The sequence below is a fragment of the Meriones unguiculatus genome, chromosome 16 (assembly GCF_030254825.1).
Source record: "Meriones unguiculatus strain TT.TT164.6M chromosome 16, Bangor_MerUng_6.1, whole genome shotgun sequence".
Lineage (NCBI taxonomy): Eukaryota > Metazoa > Chordata > Mammalia > Rodentia > Muridae > Meriones > Meriones unguiculatus.
This window is the reverse complement of record NC_083363.1, coordinates 37,513,125-37,534,889: the sequence shown is the minus strand read 5'-3', so window position 1 is coordinate 37,534,889 and position 21,765 is coordinate 37,513,125. Positions and strand designations below refer to the sequence as shown.

The 21,765-nt window shown below is 51.2% G+C and overlaps 3 protein-coding genes across 4 annotated transcripts; 2 read left to right on the top strand and 1 right to left on the bottom strand.

Moving 5' to 3' along the window:
- The first annotated feature begins 325 nt into the window (after positions 1-325).
- Positions 326-4,074, top strand: Slc35b2 (solute carrier family 35 member B2). Of its 2 annotated transcripts, XM_021649301.2 has the most exons (4): positions 326-477; positions 987-1,180; positions 1,335-1,489; positions 2,722-4,074. In XM_021649301.2, exons 1-4 carry the CDS (start codon positions 467-469, stop codon positions 3,655-3,657), a joined length of 1,296 nt encoding a protein of 431 aa, XP_021504976.1. In that variant the 5' UTR covers positions 326-466; the 3' UTR covers positions 3,658-4,074. The 2 variants fall into 2 exon arrangements, with proteins under 2 accessions (XP_021504976.1, XP_021504977.1); XM_021649302.1 differs by lacking the exon at positions 326-477 and having other exon boundaries at positions 1,339-1,489.
- A 120-nt stretch (positions 4,075-4,194) lies between these two features.
- On the bottom strand, positions 4,195-9,746 carry Hsp90ab1 (heat shock protein 90 alpha family class B member 1). Its single transcript, XM_021649300.2, has 12 exons — positions 9,593-9,746; positions 8,394-8,540; positions 7,976-8,182; positions 7,625-7,784; positions 7,222-7,355; positions 6,816-7,124; positions 6,283-6,448; positions 5,898-6,088; positions 5,655-5,802; positions 5,276-5,544; positions 4,648-4,981; positions 4,195-4,562 (listed from the first exon to the last, which is right to left on the bottom strand). The coding sequence occupies exons 2-12, from the start codon at positions 8,538-8,540 to the stop codon at positions 4,453-4,455; spliced, it is 2,175 nt and encodes a 724-aa protein (XP_021504975.1). The 5' UTR covers positions 9,593-9,746; the 3' UTR covers positions 4,195-4,452.
- A 231-nt stretch (positions 9,747-9,977) lies between these two features.
- LOC132648262 (uncharacterized) lies at positions 9,978-11,406 on the top strand. The gene is made up of 3 exons (XM_060368951.1): positions 9,978-10,099; positions 10,165-10,625; positions 10,801-11,406. Exons 1-3 carry the CDS (start codon positions 9,978-9,980, stop codon positions 10,962-10,964), a joined length of 747 nt encoding a protein of 248 aa, XP_060224934.1. The 3' UTR covers positions 10,965-11,406.
- Positions 11,407-21,765: the final 10,359 nt, after the last annotated feature.

Here is a 21,765-nt window from a genome sequence, read left to right as displayed (position 1 = left end):
AGAGCCTCGAAAGTCGCCGTCACAGGTAGTAGTGGGGCATGATCGCTGACCCAGCCAAAAATGGAAGGAGACCTAATTGCTAGAAAATGGGAAAACTAGCATAAGGGAAAGTACTGGGGTCTCAGATACTCAAGAGTCTGGTCCGCTAGGTGGCATTGGTCATCACCGTGTCTGGGATGTTGAGGGTTGATGGCTCTGTGACGAACCAGGCTGGTAAATAAGGAGTCCCAAGTGGGCTTCCCCAAGGGAACCGGACCTGGTGTGCCTCCGGGCCGCGCGGGGGCGCTGTGGCTGGGGCGCCGCGAAGGGGGCCGAAGCGGGGAGGCGGGAAGAGCGCAGCACTTCCGCTGACTGGCTGGCTGGCTGGCTAGCTGGCTGCTGGAGCGGGCGGCGGAGGGAGCGGAGGGAGCACGCGGCCCGGGGACTCGCCTTCCCCGGTCCCCCCTCCGCCCCACGCGACTGGGCCATGGACGCCAGGTGGGGGGGTTCGGGCAGCCATGGCCCACGTGACCGAGACCCCGGGGCCACGTGACCGAGACCCCAGGGCTTGGGAGGCGGGGTGGGGTCTCCCAGCTGCAGACCCGCGTGGCACTGTCGGGGGCCGGTGTGGGTGGGCGCGCGGCATGTGGCCTGCGCTCCTCGGGGAGGCTTCAGGATTGTCGCGCAGAGGGGGACGCGGGACTGTGGCGCTTCGGAGCGAGAAGTGGGGGGAGCCCGCCTGTGGCCTGAGCTGCCCGCGCGCTGGAGGGAACAGAGGCGACCTGTGTGGCTGGGCAGGCGGGGCCGCCCCCGGGAAGGGAGGAGGTTCTGCCTGGCCTGCGCCGGACCCCCCGAGAGAGAGGGAGAGAGAGGCTCTTTGTCCGTCCCGCTGGGCTGCAGCGGAGGGGGCGGGGAGGCCACTGGGCACTTTCCTGGTACAGTTCCCTCCGGAGGGCAGAGGGGCTGAAGAGCTGCAACCCTAACCGCTCCTTTGGCTGTCCCTGCAGATGGTGGGCAGTGGTGGTGCTCGCCGTGCTCCCTTCCCTGGGAGCAGGTGGAGAGTCACCCGAAGCCCCTCCGCAGTCCTGGACACAGCTGTGGTTCTTGCGCTTTTTGTTGAATGCAGCTGGCTATGCCAGCTTTATGGTACCTGGCTACCTCCTGGTGCAATACCTAAGACGGAAGAACTACCTGGAGACAGGTAACGTGGCCAAAGGGAGGGGAAATGAGCTAGGTCCGGTTGCCGGTGTTGACAGACCATGATTTGGGAAGGGAGGGAGGCCGGTAGATCAGACAGCGGGGCTGGCTGGCTGCCCTGGAAAGGTGCGGAACTTGTCTTTGTATGTCTTTTACAGGCAGGGGTCTCTGCTACCCTCTGGTGAAAGCCTGTGTGTTTGGCAGTGAGCCCAAGGCCTCTGATGAGGTGCCCCTGGCTCCCCGGACAGAGACAGCAGATACCACCCCTTCTTGGCAAGTCCTGAAGCTGGTCTTCTGTGCCTCGGGGCTCCAGGTAGGTAGACAGGCTCCCCTTCTCTTCCCAGGTTGAGTACAGACAGCCAGGGACTTAATAAAACCAAAGTTGGCCTGCTTACCCCAAAGGTTAGTTGATTTAGGTATGGTGTGTGTCTACAGGACACAGCCCCATCCTGAAAATGTCAAAAGAAGTGCTCCTTCCCTCCCTTTCCTCCTTCAACACCTGTACTGAAAGTTGTCTATATATACATATATATATTTTTTCACCATATATTTAACATATATATGTATATATGTTTACATGTATATATATGATATCTATCTAGTGTGGAAGATGGCCTGTCTTTACTGTATTCTTTTCTGTGCTTTTATTCTGCACTGTATACTGTATCTAATACATAATCCCACTGACAAAATTTGGGGGGATGCCGAGTATGGTGTCACAAACTGTCATCCCAGCTAACTGGAAGGATGAAGCAGAAGGGTTGTGAGTTGAAGGGCTGCATCTGGTGGTGGCACACGCCTTTAATCCCAGTGAGTTTGAGGCCACCCTGGTCTGTCTACTCAGTGAGCTCCAGGCCAGTCAGGGCTACCGGAGAAACTGTGTCTCAAAAAGCCAGAAAGGAAAAAGAAAGTCCAAGGCGTGTCTGAGCACTTTTAGTATGAGATTCTGTCTACACATAAAATAAGCCAGGCATTGTGATACGTTAATCCCAGCACCAGGGAGGAAGAGCAGGTGGAGCTCAAGAGTTACCGGCCAGCCTGGTCTACAGAACTAGGGCTGCATGGTGAGACTGTGTCTCAAAGTAATGTAATAATGGGGGAAATAGCTCTGGGGATGCAAGTTTAGGTAGCCTTTCAGCCTCTGTGAGTAGGAGGCTGTCAAGGGCATTTTGAGTGGGGTCCCTCCTCAGATATATGTTGAGCTGCAAGTGTCCAGCCCTGCCCCCTCCCCCGCCCCCAGGCTTCCAAACATTCCAATTTATTTTGAGTTGGTTCAAAATAAAGCGCTTTATATGGTATATGGAGCCAGCTCTCATGGACTCACATGGGCAGGGTTTGGGCCTCACGTAGATGTCAGTATGTTTGCAACTCCATGTGACTCCCTACAAGGTGAACTGAAGCTTAGGAAAGAAGCCCCCAGTACAAAGGAACCAAAAGGGATGGTGTCAGTCACATTCTCTGCAGTCATTCTGAGGAAGAGGGAACTGACCTTCTACCCTCTCCTTTTCATGTTTAACTGTCCATTCCCCACCCTCCCTCTCGCAGGTGTCCTATCTGACTTGGGGTGTACTGCAGGAAAGAGTGATGACCATCAGTTACGGGGCCACAGCCACATCACCAGGCGAGCATTTCACAGACTCACAGTTCCTGGTGCTAATGAACCGTGTGCTGGCACTGATCGTGGCGGGCCTCTACTGCGTCCTACGCAAGCAGCCCCGTCACGGCGCACCCATGTACCGGTACTCCTTTGCCAGTCTGTCAAATGTGCTTAGCAGCTGGTGCCAGTATGAAGCACTTAAGTTCGTCAGTTTCCCTACCCAGGTGCTGGCCAAGGCCTCCAAGGTGATTCCCGTCATGATGATGGGAAAGCTGGTGTCTCGGCGCAGCTATGAACACTGGGAATACCTGACTGCTGGCCTCATATCCATTGGAGTTAGCATGTTTCTGTTGTCGAGTGGACCGGAGCCCCGAACCTCTCCAGCCACCACACTCTCAGGCTTGGTCCTCCTGGCAGGCTACATCGCTTTTGACAGCTTCACCTCAAACTGGCAGGATGCCCTGTTTGCCTATAAGATGTCATCGGTGCAGATGATGTTTGGGGTCAACTTATTCTCCTGTCTTTTCACAGTAGGCTCACTACTAGAGCAGGGGGCCCTCCTGGAGGGGGCGCGGTTCATGGGGCGACACAGTGAGTTTGCGCTCCATGCCCTCCTCCTCTCCGTCTGCTCTGCCTTCGGTCAGCTCTTCATCTTCTACACAATTGGACAGTTCGGAGCTGCTGTCTTCACCATCATCATGACTCTTCGCCAGGCTATTGCCATCCTCCTCTCCTGCCTTCTCTATGGCCACACTGTCACTGTGGTGGGGGGGCTGGGAGTGGCTGTGGTCTTCACTGCCCTCCTACTCAGAGTCTATGCCAGGGGCCGTAAGCAGCGGGGAAAGAAGGCTGTACCCACTGAGCCCCCAGTGCAGAAGGTATGAGTGGAGTAAAGGCTCCCGGACTCTGGTTCAAGGGCAAATATTTTCTCAGTATACAGCAGAGGACTGGAGTCCTGGGGACAGCCTCTTTTTGCCTTGCCTTAAGAGCCCCACACCTCATGGAAATGAGTTATGGGCCTGAGCTAGAGGCAATCCACAGAGTGTTTATGCCAGGCCTTTGGTTGTTCATTCCCGTTTTTTTTTTGTTTTGTTTTTAACACCCACTCCTTGAGACACCAACTGGGTAAGAGAAGCACAAGTGTTATCAAGCCAGCAGCCCCCTGGGTGGCTGGTGAAAATGGTGCTGTGTCAGAAGGGACAGAGCCCTGCCTGGCCTACTGGGGCCATGTCCTTCAAGCAAGTTCTGGTACTTGGAAGTGTCACCTTTTGCTCTTATATTAAACTGCAGCAGTGACTTGGCCCTGTGTTTTTGGTTGGCTGAAGGTCTCAAATTGCAGTATTAGAATTTGGAGTTCAAAGTGAACACAATTCAGGTAAAGCCCACAGCATCTTGAGTGTTACAAGGAGAACAGGACTGTATAAAACTGCATCTTCTTTATTTTGCATACTTTTAATTTCAGAACAGAATAAAACAAACAAAAAAACCACAATACACAATACCCAACCCTGCTATTCTGTGGGAGGGGATTTTTCCTGCCTTAAGGCACAAGGCCATAAGGATAGGATAGAAGAAATTCCTCTAGACATGAACAGAGCCGGGTGAGTCAAGGCTGCTGGGGAGCCACAGGGAGAACTATACAGAGGGCACAGAGGCCTGGGGGGGTGGAGGGGGTGTCTTTAATCTACTTCTTCCATGCGAGAGGCATCCTCATCACCCTCCAGTGGGGGGATCTCATCAGGAACAGCAGCACTGGGCTCCTCTGCTGTCACTTCATCTTCATCAATGCCTAAAGGAGAAATTATCAGATTTAAGCTAAACTGTAAGGGTCCAGCCATCTTAACACCTTGCCCCTTGTAGGTTGCCTAACTCACCCAGGCCCAGTTTAATCATGCGGTAGATGCGGTTGGAGTGGGTTTGGGGATCCTCAAGTGAGAAACCAGAGGAGAGCAGAGCAGTTTCGAACAGCAACACCACCAGGTCCTTGACCGCTTTGTCATTTTTGTCTGCCTCGGCCTTCTGCCGCAGGGTCTCCACAATGGGGTGGTCAGGATTGATCTCTAGGTGTTTTTTGGCCATCATGTAGCCCATTGTAGAGTTGTCCCGCAGTGCCTGGGCCTTCATGATCCGCTCCATGTTTGCTGTCCAGCCATAGGTGCTTGTGACAATGCAGCAGGGTGAAGAGACAAGCCTATTGGAGATTGTCACCTGTGGACAATCAAAAACAGTTACAAAACTTAACCCTGGCTATTGTGCACAATTACTATATAAAATGTGTTTAAGAAAGGCAGATGTCTAAACCTCTGTGGCTTGGGTCCAGGGAATAAAGGATACCTCGGGCAACACAGCAAGGCCTTCTCTGGCATGTTGATCAGTGTAGTGTTACTGTATGTGTGTTTATAAGAAAAGCTTCCTACTTCACCAGAAACTGACAGAATTTTGCTGTGGGGTGGGCCTAACCTACAGTGCCTACCACTACTTATGGAGAAACTTAAAACTCACCTTTTCAACCTTCTTATCTAAGATCTCCTTCATGAGCTTGCAGAGATTCTCAAACTTTGCCTTGCTCTCCTCCATTTTCTTCTTCTCTTCCTCATCCTCGGGTAGCTCCAGGCCCTCCTTAGTCACTGAGACCAGGCTCTTCCCATCGAATTCCTTGAGCTGCTGCACGCAGTACTCATCAATAGGCTCGGTCATATACACTACCTCAAAGCCCCGCTTCCGCACGCGTTCCACAAAGGCAGAGTTGGCCACCTGCTCTTTGCTCTCACCTATAGGATTAAAGTATGGATGACTCAAAGACCAAAAAAAAGGCCTCTTTCCCATCCCCAGTACTCCACACCCACAAGGTAGCTCTGACGAGAATGAAGCTCCAACACACCAGTGATATAGTAGATGGACTTCTGTGTCTCCTTCATGCGAGACACATACTCTGACAGGGACGTCATCTCATCTCCAGACTGAGAGGTGTGATAGCGGAGGAGCTCAGAGAGGCGGCGGCGGTTGGTAGAATCTTCATGGATTCCAAGCTTTAAAGGGTAGGGAAAGACAGTCCAATTATGAGCTAAAAAAGTAACACAGTCAACACAAAGAAATTGGGAGAAAAAACACCTGCCCACCTTACCTTTAGATTCTTGGAGAATGCCTCATAAAACTTCTTGTAGTTCTCTTTGTCTTCAGCCAACTCCGAGAAGAGCTCAAGGCACTTCTTCACGATGTTTTTGCGGATGACTTTCAGGATCTTGCTCTGCTGCAGCATTTCTCGGGAGATGTTCAGGGGCAGGTCCTCGGAGTCAACCACACCACGGATAAAGTCTGCATGCATCAACAGAGCAGGAAGCAAGGGATCAGACCTGGTCTGCTTACCAGATCCAAACCATCTAGCCAAGTGAAGGTCTGGGGAGCCAGACCATCATTATCTGGATTAAAGACCATCTCAGCTGTATGCTGAAGGGCCAGTAAGTTTGCCTTGCTTGAATTACAAACCCTGAAGCCCTGGAGATACTCACTGAGGTACTCAGGTATCAGCTCATCACAACTGTCCATGATGAACACACGACGAACATACAGTTTAATGTTGTTCTTCTTCTTCTTGTTCTCAAAAAGGTCAAAGGGAGCTCGCCGAGGAATGAAGAGCAGTGCCCTGAATTCCAACTGACCCTCTACAGAGAAGTGCTGAAAGAAAACCGTTAGTACATTTTAGGACAAAACTGCAAGTTGGGAATATCATACATGACACTGTAACACTTGACTGAACAGTGCCATACCTTAACTCTAGGAAGACAACAACCCTAATACCAATAAACCTAGAAGGCTACTACTAGCAACAATCAGACCCATTAGCTTTCATAGCCACCACCCAGACTCCCAAGAGAAAGGAAAAAGTGAAACCACTGCCAAGCACAGGCCTCTCTGAACAGTTCTCAATGTCACGTGGTTCTGTGGCTTTCAGTTCTTAGGTACTGACCAGTTGAGCACGTTGTTCCTTATCACCTCCAGAACATTCTATGCACCCCTCCGTTCAGAACATGTAAGCTCTCACCTTTACTGCCAAGTGGTCTTCCCAGTCGTTAGTGAGGCTCTTATAGAATTCACCATATTCCTCTTGAGTGATGTCATCAGGGTTTCTGGTCCAAATAGGCTTAGTCTTATTCAGCTCTTCCTGATCAATGTATTTCTCCTTAATCTTCTTAGTCTTCTTTTTCTTATCTTTGCCACTGTCATCCTCCTCATCTGATCCCACATCTTCAATCTTCGGCTTCTCCTCGTCATCCTTATCTTCCTCTTCTTTCTCCCCTTTCTCTTCCTCTGCCTCATCATCACTGATCTCCTTCTCTCGTTCTTTCTCCAACTAAATCACCAAATTGAATAGTGAGTTGTGGAGAACACAAGAGCAGCAAAACCAGAGGCCATGAGCCAACACAAAAGCCTGCCCAGCCCATACTCACATAGAGGGTGATGGGGTAGCCAATGAACTGTGAGTGCTTCTTCACCACTTCCTTGACCCTCCTCTCTTCTAAGTATTCTGTCTGGTCTTCTTTGAGATGAAGGATCACCTTGGTGCCCCGGCCAATGGGCTCACCTATAGTGAATCACAGCAAGACATGGAAAACTACAATTAAATACTCAACATAGTGGTGCCTTACCCAACCTGGTTTCAAGGCAGGGTTTCTGTGCAACCCCGGCTTGACCGAGAACGCATCCACCTGCCTCTGCCTCCCAAGTACTGGGATTAATCACATTTGCCACCCCTCAAACATGTACCTTACAATACAGTAATTAAGACTTCTGACTTACTCCTCCCCCACCCCAGAATTCTACCAACCACAATGATGTAGACAGCCAACGCACCATGGTCTGCACGAACTGTGAAGGAGCCACCAGCAGAAGACTCCCAGGCATACTGCTCATCATCGTTGTGCTTTGTGATCACAACCACCTTCTCCGCTACTAGATAGGCCGAATAGAACCCAACACCAAACTGCCCAATCATGGAGATGTCTGCACCAGCCTGCCAAAGGGTTTTTAAAGTTGAGAGGGCCACCAAAGTATTTCTGCACAAGTAAAAAATGTCATCAAGGAGGGCCTCTGCCTTCCACATGTACCCACTGGAAACACCCACCACATGCAGACAAGTTTCGGAAAACTACCAAGACAAAAGCAGTAATGAATGGAGAATGGTATGGATGAACAGCCACACACCTGGAGAGCCTCCATGAATGCTTTTGTGCCAGACTTAGCAATGGTTCCCAAGTTATTTATGAGGTCAGCCTTGGTCATGCCAATGCCTGTGTCCACCAAAGTCAGCGTGCGCTCCTGAGGGTTGGGGATGATGTCAATTTTCAGCTCTTTGCCGCTGTCCAACTTGGAAGGGTCAGTCAGGCTCTCATACCGAATCTTGTCCAAGGCCTGTAAATACATACAACAGCCACATTATTCTGTCTGTCCAAACAGTCCTTTTCTCTTTCAAACTTGTGGCAGATTTTTGGGATCAACTGCGAGATGGCTCCTCTCAATCACTCCCACTACATGCTATACACATACATACGTACATACATACACACACACACTCTCTCTCTCTCTCCCCCTCCAAGTCTTAAAAATTGAACAAAATACTTACATCAGAAGCATTAGAGATCAACTCCCGGAGAAAAATCTCCTTGTTTGAATAGAAAGTATTGATAATGAGGGACATGAGCTGAGCAATTTCTGCCTGAAAGGCAAAGGTCTCCACCTCTTCCTCGCCATGGTGCACTTCCTCAGGCATCTAAGAATGAAAGGATCATGTATTGCCAAGGACCATGATGGATGCACATTTTAAAATCCAGTTCAACACTACTTTAAACTGGAGAGCATCCGTTCCGAAGACTTAAGAACGCCGTTCATTTTGTTTTTATAGTATACTCCAAAACTACAACTTTTTTCATTTGGTAAATACCTAACAGAAACAGCAGCCCCTGTGCGCATACTTGTGCTGTCCACCCAGCAGGGCAAGGAAAGCCGAGGCTGCAGTCGTGGAGGCGCTCAAGGGGCAATTAAACCAGGACAAAGAGGTAAAGGCTCTACCGTGACCGCTCACTGCGCACACTTGCACAGGCAAAATGGTGGCCCAGGCGTCCAGCGACCCTCGTCACTGCCGGACATGCGTCGGGCAGGAGCCACACGGGGAGGGGGGTGCCGCCGTCACCCTCCCACCGCCCCAGCATCCGGGCACCGGGGCGGGGCGCCAGAGGCTTCCAGAACAATCTGAGCTCTGGGGAGGGAGGGGAGGGACCTACGAGGCTCCCCTGGCCTGCCTCCTCCCGTCTCCCCGCCTCCTCCACCGGGAGCGCAGGAAAGATCTGGAAAGGGAACGCGCAGCGGGTCCCCGCCAACCCGCGGACCCCTCCCCAAAACCGAGCACGAGGGCGTGCGGGGGAGGCGGACGCGCCGACCTCGCCGGGCCGTGCTGAGTCACGCACGGCGCAGCCCGCCACCGCGCGGACCCTCCGGAGCCTGCAGCCGCGCCCGGAAGTGGAGGGCAAACATGGCAGCGTCCCGGGGCGACGGCCACCACGTGCGGCCGCCCACCACCCGGCTGGGGACCGCGCCCCCACCTCACGCGCCTCGGAACCCGCCCGCCCCGGGGGAGCCTCGCCTCGCCTGGCCGCGCCAGGCCCCCCGGGGTCCAGCACGAGCAGATGGAGGCGCTCCACGCACGTCACCCCACGGGTCCCCCGGGCTGCGGGAATGAGCCCCCAGGACAGACGAGGACAAGGGAAGGACCCCCGGGATGGAGCCCCGGGGAGGGGGACGGGGACGGGGAGGCCGCGGCCTTACCTTGACGGGAAAGCCAAACTGGAGGACAGAGCAGGGTGGGCCCGGACCACGTCCGACTCGCACAACAAGCCGAGGCTGCGCGGGGGTGACTCAAGAGAGCTCCCCAACGCCCCCGGCCGCCCTATATAAGGCGAAGCACAGCCGGGGCTCCGCCCTCGGATCCCTCCGCCTTAAAGGAGTGGCAGCCAGCCGCGCACCTGCCGCCGCCCGCCCACCTTGACGTCATGGTCGCCGATCGGGGCGGGGGCGGGGAGGAGCGGGCCCCGCGGCCTGCGCTCTGAACCTAGGCCTATTCGGTTCCGCTCCGTTCGGAGCTCTGCCTCTGCAGGCCCGGGACGCGGCCCGCGCGAGACGGCCAGGGTGTATGCGTGTGCCGTTAGTGACGATGTATCTGCGGGAGAAGGCCCCCCGGGCTCCCCGCTTGGACGTCCCTCCCCTCCCAAGGGTCCAGTCCTCAGGGGACACTCGGAAGAGGACGGAGGTGGCCATTCCCCATCCTACTAGCGCGTCCCCTATCAATGGCACATCGACAGAACGGGACGTCAGAGAAATGCCCCTTGTCCGATTTTCAGACGCCCCCCGACCCCCACCCTCCCGGGGGCTGCGGGAGGCGGAGCCGCTGCAGGCGGGGACCGGCTTCTCCGAGGGGAGGAGCCCGGGCCGGGGCTGGCGGGGACTCTTTGGCGGCTTGCGGCGGAAGGAGCATCCGCGGCGGTGCTGCGATTTCTTCCAGCAGTTTCTAGGCCTGTCTCGGCGGTCTCCAGCCCTCCCCCCAGGCTCCGCCTCCCTCGCTGCGGCGGGGGCGGTGTCTTCGCGGCCGCCCGCTACCTGCTGCGGCGGTCCCTAGGCGATTGTGTCCCCGCCACCCACCCAGTCGCCGCCCTGTGGGGCCACGGTGTGACGACCCCCTCCACGCGTGACCCTAGGAGGCCCACACGGCTGTTGGGGATGCGGAGCACGGGGTGGACCGCGGAGCGCAGAGGGAGGGAGGGATGGCCGACCTGCTCAGTCACAGGGCATGGGAGCTGCGGGGGTGAGTGACTGGACACCTTTCGGGGAACAGAGGCGGGGAACCGAACGCTGGGTAGAACACTCCCCGCCCCTCAGCCTCCAAGGTCGCCCACGTACACGGCGCGCGGGGACATGTGCCCTCCCTTTTGTGAGAACAGCAGGCTGTTTCCCAAGCTGGTTTTTTTTTTTTTTTCTAGCCCCCTTCCCTGCTGCAGCTCTTTGGACCTACAGAGGAGGGGCCCCTTCTTTTCAGATTAGCGGGAGCTCCAGGCATCCCCGTGAAGATGCTGGTCACAGGTTCGCCCGGTACCAGGCTCCAGAACCAAGTTGGGCCACTGCCTCGGCTCTGCCTTCTCGCTGAGGTGACCCGCCATGCCTTGCCTGCCTTGCAGCCGGCAATCTGGCCTTGCCTTTTTCCAAAGCCGCATCTGGAAGCTTGTCGAACTGAACCCTCGACGAGAGAATGGCCGCACCCCTGTAAATGTTCCTCTGCTTTCTTAGCCCACCCTCGCCAGGGTACACACACACACACACACACACACACACCTTTGTTCCCAGTGCTTTCGTGAAGCTTATCTTCTCTAATGTGCTTGATTGTGAAACAGTAGTTCCTTTCTTCATCCTTGCCCCTCTGTCCACTTCATCTGTTGTCACCCCATCCTGAACTGTCTTTATCCTCTCCTTAAATGTAGTGTGAGAGAAACCCATAGAGAAGTCAGTGAATGCAGAGACACTGGGTAGGGTTGCCAGCAAGGCCGCAGAGTGTTGTGTTGGATCATCCTCTGAAACCAGGAATAACAACAGTCATCATGTCGTTGTCTTTAGCAAGAAGGGCCTAACTGTTCCCTGGGGGTGGAGTATTTACCTAACACGAACCAGGCCCTGGATTCCCCATGGATTCCCTATTTCACATACTGCGTTGATGGCCTCTCCTTTGTGAAGGCTAGGCTGTACATTTCATGGGCTGGAAAATGAAGGGTTCGGTGAATAGTGGCGTCACTAAGCCCAGCGTCCTTCCTGTTCTGCAAGTGGAATGAGGCCAGGAGCATGGGCTCTTCCTGGGACCCAAGTCTGAAGCAGGCCAGGAGCCAGTCCTATGCATGGCTTCCTGTTGGCTGGCTCCTCAGCAGCTTCCTGGGACCTTCTAGGTCGCGAAAAGTTCACCAGACATGGTGGTACACAGCTGTAATTCCAGCAGGGGAAGCTGAGGCAAGAGGAGGGCAAGTTATAGCCAACACGGCCTAAGAGTGAGACCCGAGTGCATTAAAAGGGAAAAATTATTTTGCCTCAACAGATTCCTTTTACTCTGCTAGGTGTGGTGGCACATGTCTGTCCCAGTATTAGGGCCCTTGAGGCAGGAGGATGCATGTAATTCCAAGTCCAGCCTGACCTGTACAGCCTGGACAGTACCAAACCAGTTAAGGGTTACATAGCAGACTCTGTCTCCAAAACTGAAGGGGAGGACGGTTACTAAAGGAGCAAGATGACTCAGTGGGTAAAAACATTTGCCCTTGTCCTGCAGGCCTGACAGCCTAAACCTGAATTTGAGCCCTAGATCCCATGGTGAAGGAGAGATCTGACTCCTGAAGTTGTCTTCTGACTTCCGTTTGTACACTGTGGTGCCCATGTGCCCATACTTCACACACACACACACACACACAGTTGTTGTTTGTGTGTGTGTTTGTTTGTTTGTTTGTTTAGACAGGGATACCCTATGTAGCCCTGGCTGTCCTGGTACTCTAGAAACCAGGCTGGCCTCAAAGTCAAAGACGCGCCTGTCTCTGCCTCCTGAGTGCTGGGATTAATGGTGTGCGCCACCACCACCTGCCCCCTCCCCATCTTATACATGATAAATTATCTCTTTGTGTGGTGGGGGATCAGGGTTCAAGACAGGGTCTTTCTGTGTAGCCTAAGGATGTGCTTTGTAGACAAGGCTGGCCCGGATTTTTTTAAGACAGAGTTTTGCTATGCAGCCTTGGCTGTCCTGGAACTCACTCTGTAGACCAGGCTGGCTTCGACCTCAGAGATCCTCTTGCCTCTGCCTCCAAGGGCTGGAATGAGTTTAAAGGAGTGTACCATCACATCCCAGCTAACATTATTTTTAAAGACAGGATGGTGAGATAGTTTCAGTGAATAAAGGCGTTTGCAGGGATGACCTGAGTCTGAGTCCCAGAATCCACATGAAGAGAGAAATGACTTCACAAAGTTGTCATTTGACCTTCAATGCACCACGGTATGCACCGACCCACCCATCTTTCTCACACATACAATAATATACCTTAAAAACTCTGTGTGTGTGTGCTGGAATTATGTGTGAGGGGGTGTGCTGAGGAGCCAAAGGGTTTTGGATCCCCTGGAGCTGGAATTAGAAGCAGTTGTGAGCTACCCAATGTAGGTGATAGAAGTCAAACGCAGGCCCTCCGGAAGACCAGAAAGCACTCTTAATCACTGAGCTATTTCTCTGCCCCCCTAAAATTATAAAGTAGAAAGAAAAAGAAAAACAGAAGTGGTCACTGCCTAAAATCCAGCACTTAGGAGGCAGAGGCAGTGGATCTTTGAGTTGGAGGCCGGCTTGATCTACAGACCAGACACAGATATCACAGTAAGACCCTGAGTTGGTTTGTTTGTTTGTTTGGTTGGTTGGTTGGTTGGTTTAGTTTTCTGGTTTCTCAAGACGAGATTTCTTTAGGTAGCCCTGGCTGTCCTTAAATTCACTCTCTAGACCAGGTTGGCCTTGAACTCAGAGCCACTTGCCTGTGCCTCTTTGCTGGGATTAAAGGCCTGAGTCACCATCTCTTGGCTTGTTTGGTTTGATTTCTTTTCGAGACAGGCTTTGTTTCTCTGTGTAGCCTTGGCTGTCCTGGACTCACTTTGTAGGCCAGCCTGGTCTTGAACTCAGTTTGTTGTGTTTTAAAATAATGTTTTTTAAAGGAGGGCTGGAAAGATAGCTCGGTGGTAGGATGCTTGCATAGCACATAACACCGAAACAATTAAAAATAACATTTCCCTCTTTAGTAAGCAGCCTGGGGGAGTCTGTCTGTATCTGAAGCTCCACCCTCCTTTCACTAAGAGACACACCCAGTGTCTGTGAGCCTTGCCTGAGGATGCTAAGCTGTTCATGGAACCCTCAGACCGCATGGGCCCATTACAAACCAAGGATGAACCCCGGGTGGCCTGAGGGAAGGGACAGACTTAGGGCCTGTGAAGTCAGGTTAGTGCAGAGGTCTGCTGCCAGGAGAGAAAAAGCCAGGAGCCTCTCAGTGACCTTTAAAGGAAGTCCTTTAGGAAACTGGAGAAGAATTGAAAGTGGCCCTGCAGGCAGGGGCTAGGTTATAAAAGGCTGACGGTACCAGGCTGAGTTCTAACCTGAAGAGTGAGGGTTCTGTTAGAGTCAGCCTTAAAAGCCCCCAAGCCTCCAGAAGCCCATTGTTCCTAAGATACTGTTATCCTTGATCAGGCAGCAGGCAGAAGCTGCTGGAAGGCGGCCAGCTAAAACAGGTATTTGCAGGTGCTCCTGGGCCCCATACTTGTTTCTCTGACCTGTAGGCAAAGAATTATTTTTATAGTTGTTAGTAAAACTAACAATTTTTACTAACACTCCTCTTCCCCTCCCACTCCTCTTCCCCTTCACCCTCCCCGCCTCTCTCTTGTTTTACTTTGACAGGTTTCTCAGTGTTGTCTAGGCTACTCTGCTTCAGCTTCCAGAATGCTAGGCCAAACAAATGCCACCATGCTTGAGTTAAAGATAGTCTTTTGTTTAGTGAAAATGATACTGTATTTGAATTGTAGCCTCTAAAGGGTTTTCAGTGTCTTTAAAAAAAAAATTGTTCTATGTATTCACTTACCTTTAAATTTTATTTTATGTGTATGGGCGCCTGCTGGCCTGGCTCTGTGTGCACCACATGCGCATAGTACCGCTTGGGGCCAGGAGAGGGCACTGTTTCCCTAGAACTGGAGTTCTAGGTTGTGACCCATAGCATGGGCTCTGGGAATCAAACCCCCATCTCATCCAGAGCAACAATGCTCTTACCTGCTGAGCCAGCTCTCTAGCAGCCCACATGAGAATATTTTAAGGCTAGATGTAGCTCAGCTGGTAGAGCGTGTTCAGCTGGCATGCACGAAGACCTAGATTGGATTCCTCACTGAATGAACCTTTCGTGGTGGCTCATTCTTAACGATTTTTAGCACTTGGGAGATAGAGGCAGGAAATCAAAGTTTATGCTCATCCTTGTACTACATAGAAGCTAGCCTGGACTATCCAAGACCCCGTGTGTGTGTGTGTGTGTGTGTGTGTGTGTGTGTGTGTGTGTGTGTGAAGGAGTCTCATGCTGGAGAGATGATTCAGCAGTTAGAGCTTGCTGGTCTTCCAGAGGAACTCAGTTTGGATTCCAACACCCACATTGAGTAGCTCACAGAGTCCTGTCACTCCACACGTCAGGGATATGACACCTAAGAAATCAAATCCAGGGGCTGGAGAGATGGCTCAGGGGTTAAGAGCACTGCCTGCTCTTCCAGACGTCCTGAGTTCAATTCCCAGCAACCACATGGTGGCTCACAACCATCTATAATAAGATCTAGTGTCTTCTTCTGGCATGTAAGTGTATATGCAGATAGAACATTGTATACATAATAAATAAATAAAATATATATTAAAAAAACAGTTACGTTACGTAAACATGCTTTAAAAAAAAAAGAAAGAAATCAAATCCAATCCTTTCCTTGTATTTCTTTGTTGGCCTGGGACTAAACCAGGGCTTCTCTTACATGCTAAACAGGAGGTCTACCTCTGGGCTTGAGCCACTAGCCCTCTTGAAAGTCCCTACTTATTTAAATCTGTTGGCATGTATGTGCATCTGTGTGTGTGGCTACTCAAATCTATGCCTTCCCAAAGGTGGTCAAATTCGTCAGAGCTGGAGTTACACAGGCCTTTGCAAGACACACGGTTGATTACATAGGTGCTGGGATCCAAAGTCTGGTCCTCGTGATTGTACAGCAATTGATCTTCAGAGCTGAGCTTGAGGATCGGATCGATTGCTTTCACGATGGCCCTAGGCCCTGAAGCAAGTCTGGACTACAGAGCAAGTTCCGAGCCAGCCAGGTCTATAAGGCTATGTAGTGAGATCCCCAGTAGTTGGAGCATTTATAAATATTAATCATATTTTAGGCTACACATCAAGTCTCAGCCGGGCAGTGATGGCTCACACCTTTAATCCCAGCACATGTGAGGCAGAAACAGGAGAATCTCTGAGTTTGAGGCCAACCTGGTCTACATAGCAAGTGTGAGGACAGCCAGGGCTACGCAGAGAAACCCTCTCTCGAAAAACCAAAAATAAATCAAGTCTCACACAGGCCTAACACCCAAATCTATCATCCCAGCTCTCCAGAAACTGAGGCAGGGGATTGAAGCAGTTGGAGATGGCTTAACAGTTAAGGTGACTCTTCCACAAAATCTAAGTTTGGTTCGAAGTATTTTCACAGTGTAAACTCCAGCTCCAAGGAATCCAGCGGTGCCAGAAGAGGGCATCAGAGCACCACTAGAGTTATGGGTGGTAAAAGCAGCCACCCAGCAAGGATGTTGGCAATTGAACCTGGCCTTCTGCTAGAGCAGGGAGCACTCTCCCCTGCTGGACTATCTCTCTGGCCTCTTTTCTTTCTTTATTTATTTTTTTTATTTTCTGTGCATTTGCATGTATGTCTGTGTGAGGGTATCAGATCCTCTAGAACTGGAGTTACAGACAGCTGTGAGCTGCATGTGGGTGCTGGGGATTGAACAAGGGTCCTCTGGAAGGACAGCCAGTGCTCTAAACCTCTGAGCCATCTCTCCAGCCCTCTTCCTTTGTTTCCTATTTCCTTTAATATTTAGCTCATTAAATTTTCCCAACATGAGGGCTTAAGGCTACACATTTTTCAAGACTCTGTTTGATACATCCCATGAGCTTTAGTAGATGACAGAGTGCCCGGAAATGCTGGTCCTCTTACTGCTGTCTCTGAGTGCTGAGATAGAGGTTTCTGGTACAAGGCCTGACTTTTCTTTGATTCAAAGTGCTTTATGCCACTAGGCAGCTCACTGGAGAAAGCCCTTGCCAGGAAAGCCTCATAACCCGGCTTCCATCCCAGCACTCACTGTGGGAGGAGAAAATCAAGTCCCCAAAATTATTCTCTGACTACAAATGTGTTTTGGCAGCCATACAGATACACTAATAATAAAAAAATATATTAAATTTTGTTTTATAGACAGGCACATGCCTGTAATCCCAGCACTCTGTCAGGCTGAGGCAGGTGCATCTCTGTGAGTTCAAGGCCAGCCTGGTCTACAAAGTGAGTCCAGGACCACCAAGGCTACACAGAGAATTCCTATCTTGGAAAACCTAAATAAATAAGTAAATAGTTTTACATTTTCAAAAAAAAATATTTTCCTTATTATAGACATATAGTGAGGTATGAATTTTATTAGCCCCATGTATAGATTTTTTTAATGTACATAGGCAAGGTTTTTTTGTTTTGTTTTCTTTACTTTTGAAACAAGAGTCTTTCTGTGTAGTCTTCGATGTCCTGGAACTTGCTATGTAGACTGGGCTGGCCTCAGACTCACAGAGATCCATCTTCTTCTGCCTCTTGGGTGCTGGGACCAAAGCTGTGTGCCACCACACCTAGCCTGTTTTGCTTCTATGTATGTCTGTGTGCCAGGAAGGGCAACCAGTGATCTTAACCACTGATCCATCTTTCTAGCCCCATCACCCCTGGAACTCATGGCAATCTTCCTACCCCAGATTCTAAGTGCTGGGAAAATAAACATGAGTCACTAAACACAAATGAGACTGTTAATATTTGTAACTTTCCCAGATAAGCTTAAGAAAGTTAATTATTAAAAATAGAAAATTAATTATCTCGTCATTGGGTTAAGTCTATTAAACCAAACCTGCTTGTTAAAAACAGCAAACAAGGAGGCAGAGAGCTGGCTCAGCAGCTAAGACCGGAAGTTTAGTTCCCAGCACCCACACCAGGTGGCTCGCTACTGCCTGTAACCGCAGTTCCGGGGTGGTCTGACACCTTTGGCATCACACAGACACATAATTGAGAATAAAATAAAAAGAACAGTCTGGGGCTGGAGAGACGGCTCAGTGGTCACAAACACTGGCTGCTCTTTCAGAGAACCTGGGTTCAATTCCCAGCACCTACAGGGAGGCTCAACCATTTGTGACTTCAGTTCCAGGGAATCTGATGACCCTCATCTGGCCTCTGTGGGACCAGCTTAGTACTCGTGGTGCATTTACACACATGCACTGAAAATACTTCACAGAGTGTGGGTGTGTGTATTCCGTTACAATGCCACATGGCGATGGCGATGCCTTTTGTGATCCCAGAGGCAGGAGGATGAGAACTTCAAGGTCAGCCTCAGCTATATAATGTGTTTGAAGCCAACCTTAGCTGCATAAGATCCTATAGTTCATAGATGTGTGTGTGTGTGTGGCAGGGATGCCAAGTACAAGCATAAAATCCTGGGTTCTACCTCAGCACCGCATAAACTGGCAAGGTTGCACACGTCAGTGATCCCAGCACTCAGGAAATGGAGGCAGAAGGACCAGAAGTTCGAGACAACCCATAGCTATATAGTGTAAATCAAGGACAGCTAAGAGTACATGAGAATGTCTAAAAAAAAAAAAAAAAGCAGTGTATAGAAAACATACAATCAGGGGTCCCACTTAGTAAGCACTTGCTTGCAAATACCAGGACTTTCTCGTTAGGCTTCCGGAACTCACACAGAAGTGTTGAGCATGATGGGTGTGGGCATAGGCCTTTAATCCCAGCACTTAGGAGGCACAGGCAGACAGATCTCCGTGAGTTTGAGGCCAGCCTGGTCTACAGAGCAAGTTCCAGACCTACATCAAAAAACCCCCATCTTAGGAAAACAAAAAAAACCAACAACAAAAACAAAAACAAAAAAATGGAGCATCCCAGTCCTGGGGGAGCCTGGGCTTCCTAACTAGTCAATCGTGCCTAACTGGTAAGCTTCAGGCCACGGGGAGATGCTAAAGCAAGCAGAGAGTTTTCCTGAACATGCCACCCCAGGTTGCTCTTTAGCCTCTGTGGGCATTCCCACACAGGTGTTACCTCCTCCACCCACCCGCGAATACATGCGTCTGTCCACATAAACCCATCAAAAAGAAAACAAAACATGCAGGCTACAAAGGAGAAGCTAGCTATTACTAACGCAGAAGCAGATACTGACAAATCAGACCAGCTGCAGGGTGGCCGATTGAAGGAGGCAGTTCTTCAGGCCTGGTAACGGACTGAGTCTGGCAACAGAATCATGAGGACAGACGTTAGAGGAAGCTTCTATCAAGCCGTGGGAACTCTCGTCAGCATGTGTCCTTGATGGGCTGATGGGAAACCAGTGTCACTAACTTTTCTGTTATCTTAAAAATGTGTCAATATGGGCTGGAAAGATGGCTCCGAGGTTAAGAGCACTGTATGCTCTTCCAAATGGACCCGGGTTCAATTCCCAGCATCCACATGGCAGCTCACAACTGTCTGTAATGCTGACTTCAAGGGATCTGAAAGAAGACTTGTTAAAATTAGTGACTAGCCAAATGGTGGTACTTGCCTGTAATCCCAGCACTCAGTGAGGTAGAGGCAGGAGGATCTCTATGAGTTCAAGGCCAGCCTGGTCTACAAAGTGAGTCCAGGACAGCCAAGGCTACACAGAGAAATCCTATCATGAAAAACACAAACACACACACACACACACACACACACACAATTACTGACTAAATCCAGGTGTGGTCGCACAAACCTGTAATCCTAGCACTTGGGAGGCAGAAACTGGTAAATCTGTGAGTTTGAGGCTAACCTGGTCTATGTAGCTAGGTCCGGTACAGCCAGGACTACAAAGTGAGACCTTGTCTCAAATAACAAAACTAGTGATTATGACTGGGTGTGCAATGCTAGGATGGAGGCAGATGTAGGAGGCAAAGCCTGCCTCACCTACGAAGGAAGCCGAGGCTTCCCCGACTTAGTGAACATGAAGTAAATGAGAGAAGAGGAAGAAGAAAGCCAGCTCAGGCAGGAAGGAAGGACCAGAGGGAGGAAGGGAAGGAAGGGAGGAGACATAGGGAAAGCACAAGACCCAGCCTGGCCGTTTCACAGGGCGAGTCTTGGAGAAAGTCAAGGCTAAAGGCAGGAAGGCCAGCTGCAGGGGAGGAGAGTCCGAGCCCTTTCTAAGAAAGGAGAGTGTAGAGGCTGAAAGCTGGACATGGTACGTGCTTGTTATCCCGACAAGTGGAGGCAGAAGGCTCGCAGTTGCAAACCAGCCAGGCTACATAGTGAGCCGGAGGCCAGCCCAAGCTACAACAGTCAGGCAGTAGCCTAGGCTACAGAGTAGAGCCTTGTGGGGTGGGGGAGTGGGAGCTCCTGGCCTGGAGGGAGGCGGAGCCCTGTCTCAGGCAGCTGAGGGCATCCAAAACAGCTGTCCAGCAGGCAGAGGAGTATGTGGGAGATGCGGGGACTGGACTTGGATGGAAGACACAGACCTCATCAAGCCGATAGCTAAAGTTATAGGCAAAAACAGAACCACTAAGGGCCGTATGGGTACAAAAGGGACAGGATTTGTAACCCACCCTGGTCTCAAAATACAGAGATCTCACTAGGGTGCCCCATTAGCACAACCATGACCATCCTTCCCTGTTCCAAGGGCTTGTGTCCCGGAGGTAAGCAACCAACCCTGCCCTCTCTTCTACCATGCAGTCCTCTCAGACTTGACCTTCCTCCAGGACTCCCAACCTCTCCCAGGGACAGTAAAATGTACCCCGAGTGGAGTTTATTCTGGAGCTGACTGGCCAGGGGAGGGACCAGCTGGCACCACACACAACCTATTTAGGGTTCTGCCTGCCACCTGTCTCGCCCAAGGCACTGGTAATTCCTTTTCAGCACCCAGGTCTCAGCTGGCTGGGTTTCGGAGCTGTTGGCTGTGCGCTCTGTGCCTGCCTGGCTGGCTTCTACTCAGCTACAAGACCGGAAGGGAACAATGCTCCTGGGTGGCAGCGATGTATTTCAAGGACTCAAGCTTTAGCTGGCATGCTGAGAGTTGAGCTTGCCAGGTCTGGAACCTCTGGGCACGTGGAAGGATGGGTGTTCCAGAAGGGTGGAAGATCAGCAATGCCTTCTTTTTGTCCCTCTTCCTCAGAACCTTCCTGCCTCTGTGTGTGTGGGGGGGATTAAAGGATTCTCTAGTACCCTGTGGTTTACAGAATTTTTAAAAAATATTTATTTACTTATTTATTTTTGGTTTTTCAAGGTAGGGTTTCAAGATGTAGCCTTGGCTGTCCTGGAACTTGATCTGTTAGACCAGGCTGGCCTTAAACTCACAGAGATCCACTGCCTCCTGAGTGCTGGGATTAAAGGTATGAGCCACCACGCCCGGCTGCAGAAATCTTTTTTGCTTTTTTGAGACAGGGGTCTCTGTGTAGCCTTGGCTGTCCTGGACTCCATCTGTAGACCAGGCTGGCCTTGAATTCACAGCAATCCACATTGCTCTGCCTCCCGAGTGCTGGCATTAAAGACATGCACCACCACCACCCCGCCAGAACATCCTTTAAACATTTTGCTTTCCATTTTTCTAAAGTAAAGTAGTAGGCACAGCAAGTAGCCCCCACCTGCAGCTATTGGGAGGGCTGTGAGGCAGGGGGACAAAAGCGTTGCTTTCCACAGAGACTCTGAGTCTTGAGCACCTGGGTCTCAGTCTGACTTCCCCACATGCAGAGCTCACTAGCAAGTGGGGAAAGGTGCTCCCACTAGGGGGCCTGGGAACCTGTGACATCAGCTTTCCTCAGCTCCAGCAGCCCTCCCCCAACCCCACACCGTCTTGTGATTCCTAGCTGACTGGATGCAGCAAGAACCCAAGCAGTACGCACTGGAAATAACTAGGCAATCAAGGCTTGGCTCTCAAGCTCCCAGAGCCTGAAGGTGTGGGGGAGGGGAGCAAGTAGCTTAGGTTGGTCACTGCAGGATGCTTAGACTCATCCTGGTTACCAGGGGCCTCACGGAGCTAAGGCTCTTATCTTTTTGACCCTGTACCAAGCCTGGACAGATGGCTTTACTTCCCTTGGCAGGTCTTTACTGATATTGCCATTCCCTGGTGAAGAGCCAGAGCCACAGAGAATGAG

Coding starts and splice junctions, on each gene's coding strand:
- LOC132648262 (XM_060368951.1), top strand. CDS start 9,978: ATGTATCTGCGGGAGAAGGCCCCCCGGGCTCCCCGCTTGGACGTCCCT. Junction 10,100..10,164: donor ATTCCCCATCCTACTAGCGC/GTCCCCTATCAA, acceptor TCCGATTTTCAG/ACGCCCCCCGACCCCCACCC. Junction 10,626..10,800: donor AGGGCATGGGAGCTGCGGGG/GTGAGTGACTGG, acceptor TTTTTTTTCTAG/CCCCCTTCCCTGCTGCAGCT.
- Hsp90ab1 (XM_021649300.2), bottom strand. CDS start 8,540: ATGCCTGAGGAAGTGCACCATGGCGAGGAAGAGGTGGAGACCTTTGCC. Junction 8,183..8,393: donor TGATCTCTAATGCTTCTGAT/GTAAGTATTTTG, acceptor ATGTATTTACAG/GCCTTGGACAAGATTCGGTA. Junction 4,563..4,647: donor CATGATTAAACTGGGCCTGG/GTGAGTTAGGCA, acceptor TTTCTCCTTTAG/GCATTGATGAAGATGAAGTG.
- Slc35b2 (XM_021649301.2), top strand. Junction 1,181..1,334: donor GAAGAACTACCTGGAGACAG/GTAACGTGGCCA, acceptor TGTCTTTTACAG/GCAGGGGTCTCTGCTACCCT. Junction 1,490..2,721: donor TCTGTGCCTCGGGGCTCCAG/GTAGGTAGACAG, acceptor TCCCTCTCGCAG/GTGTCCTATCTGACTTGGGG.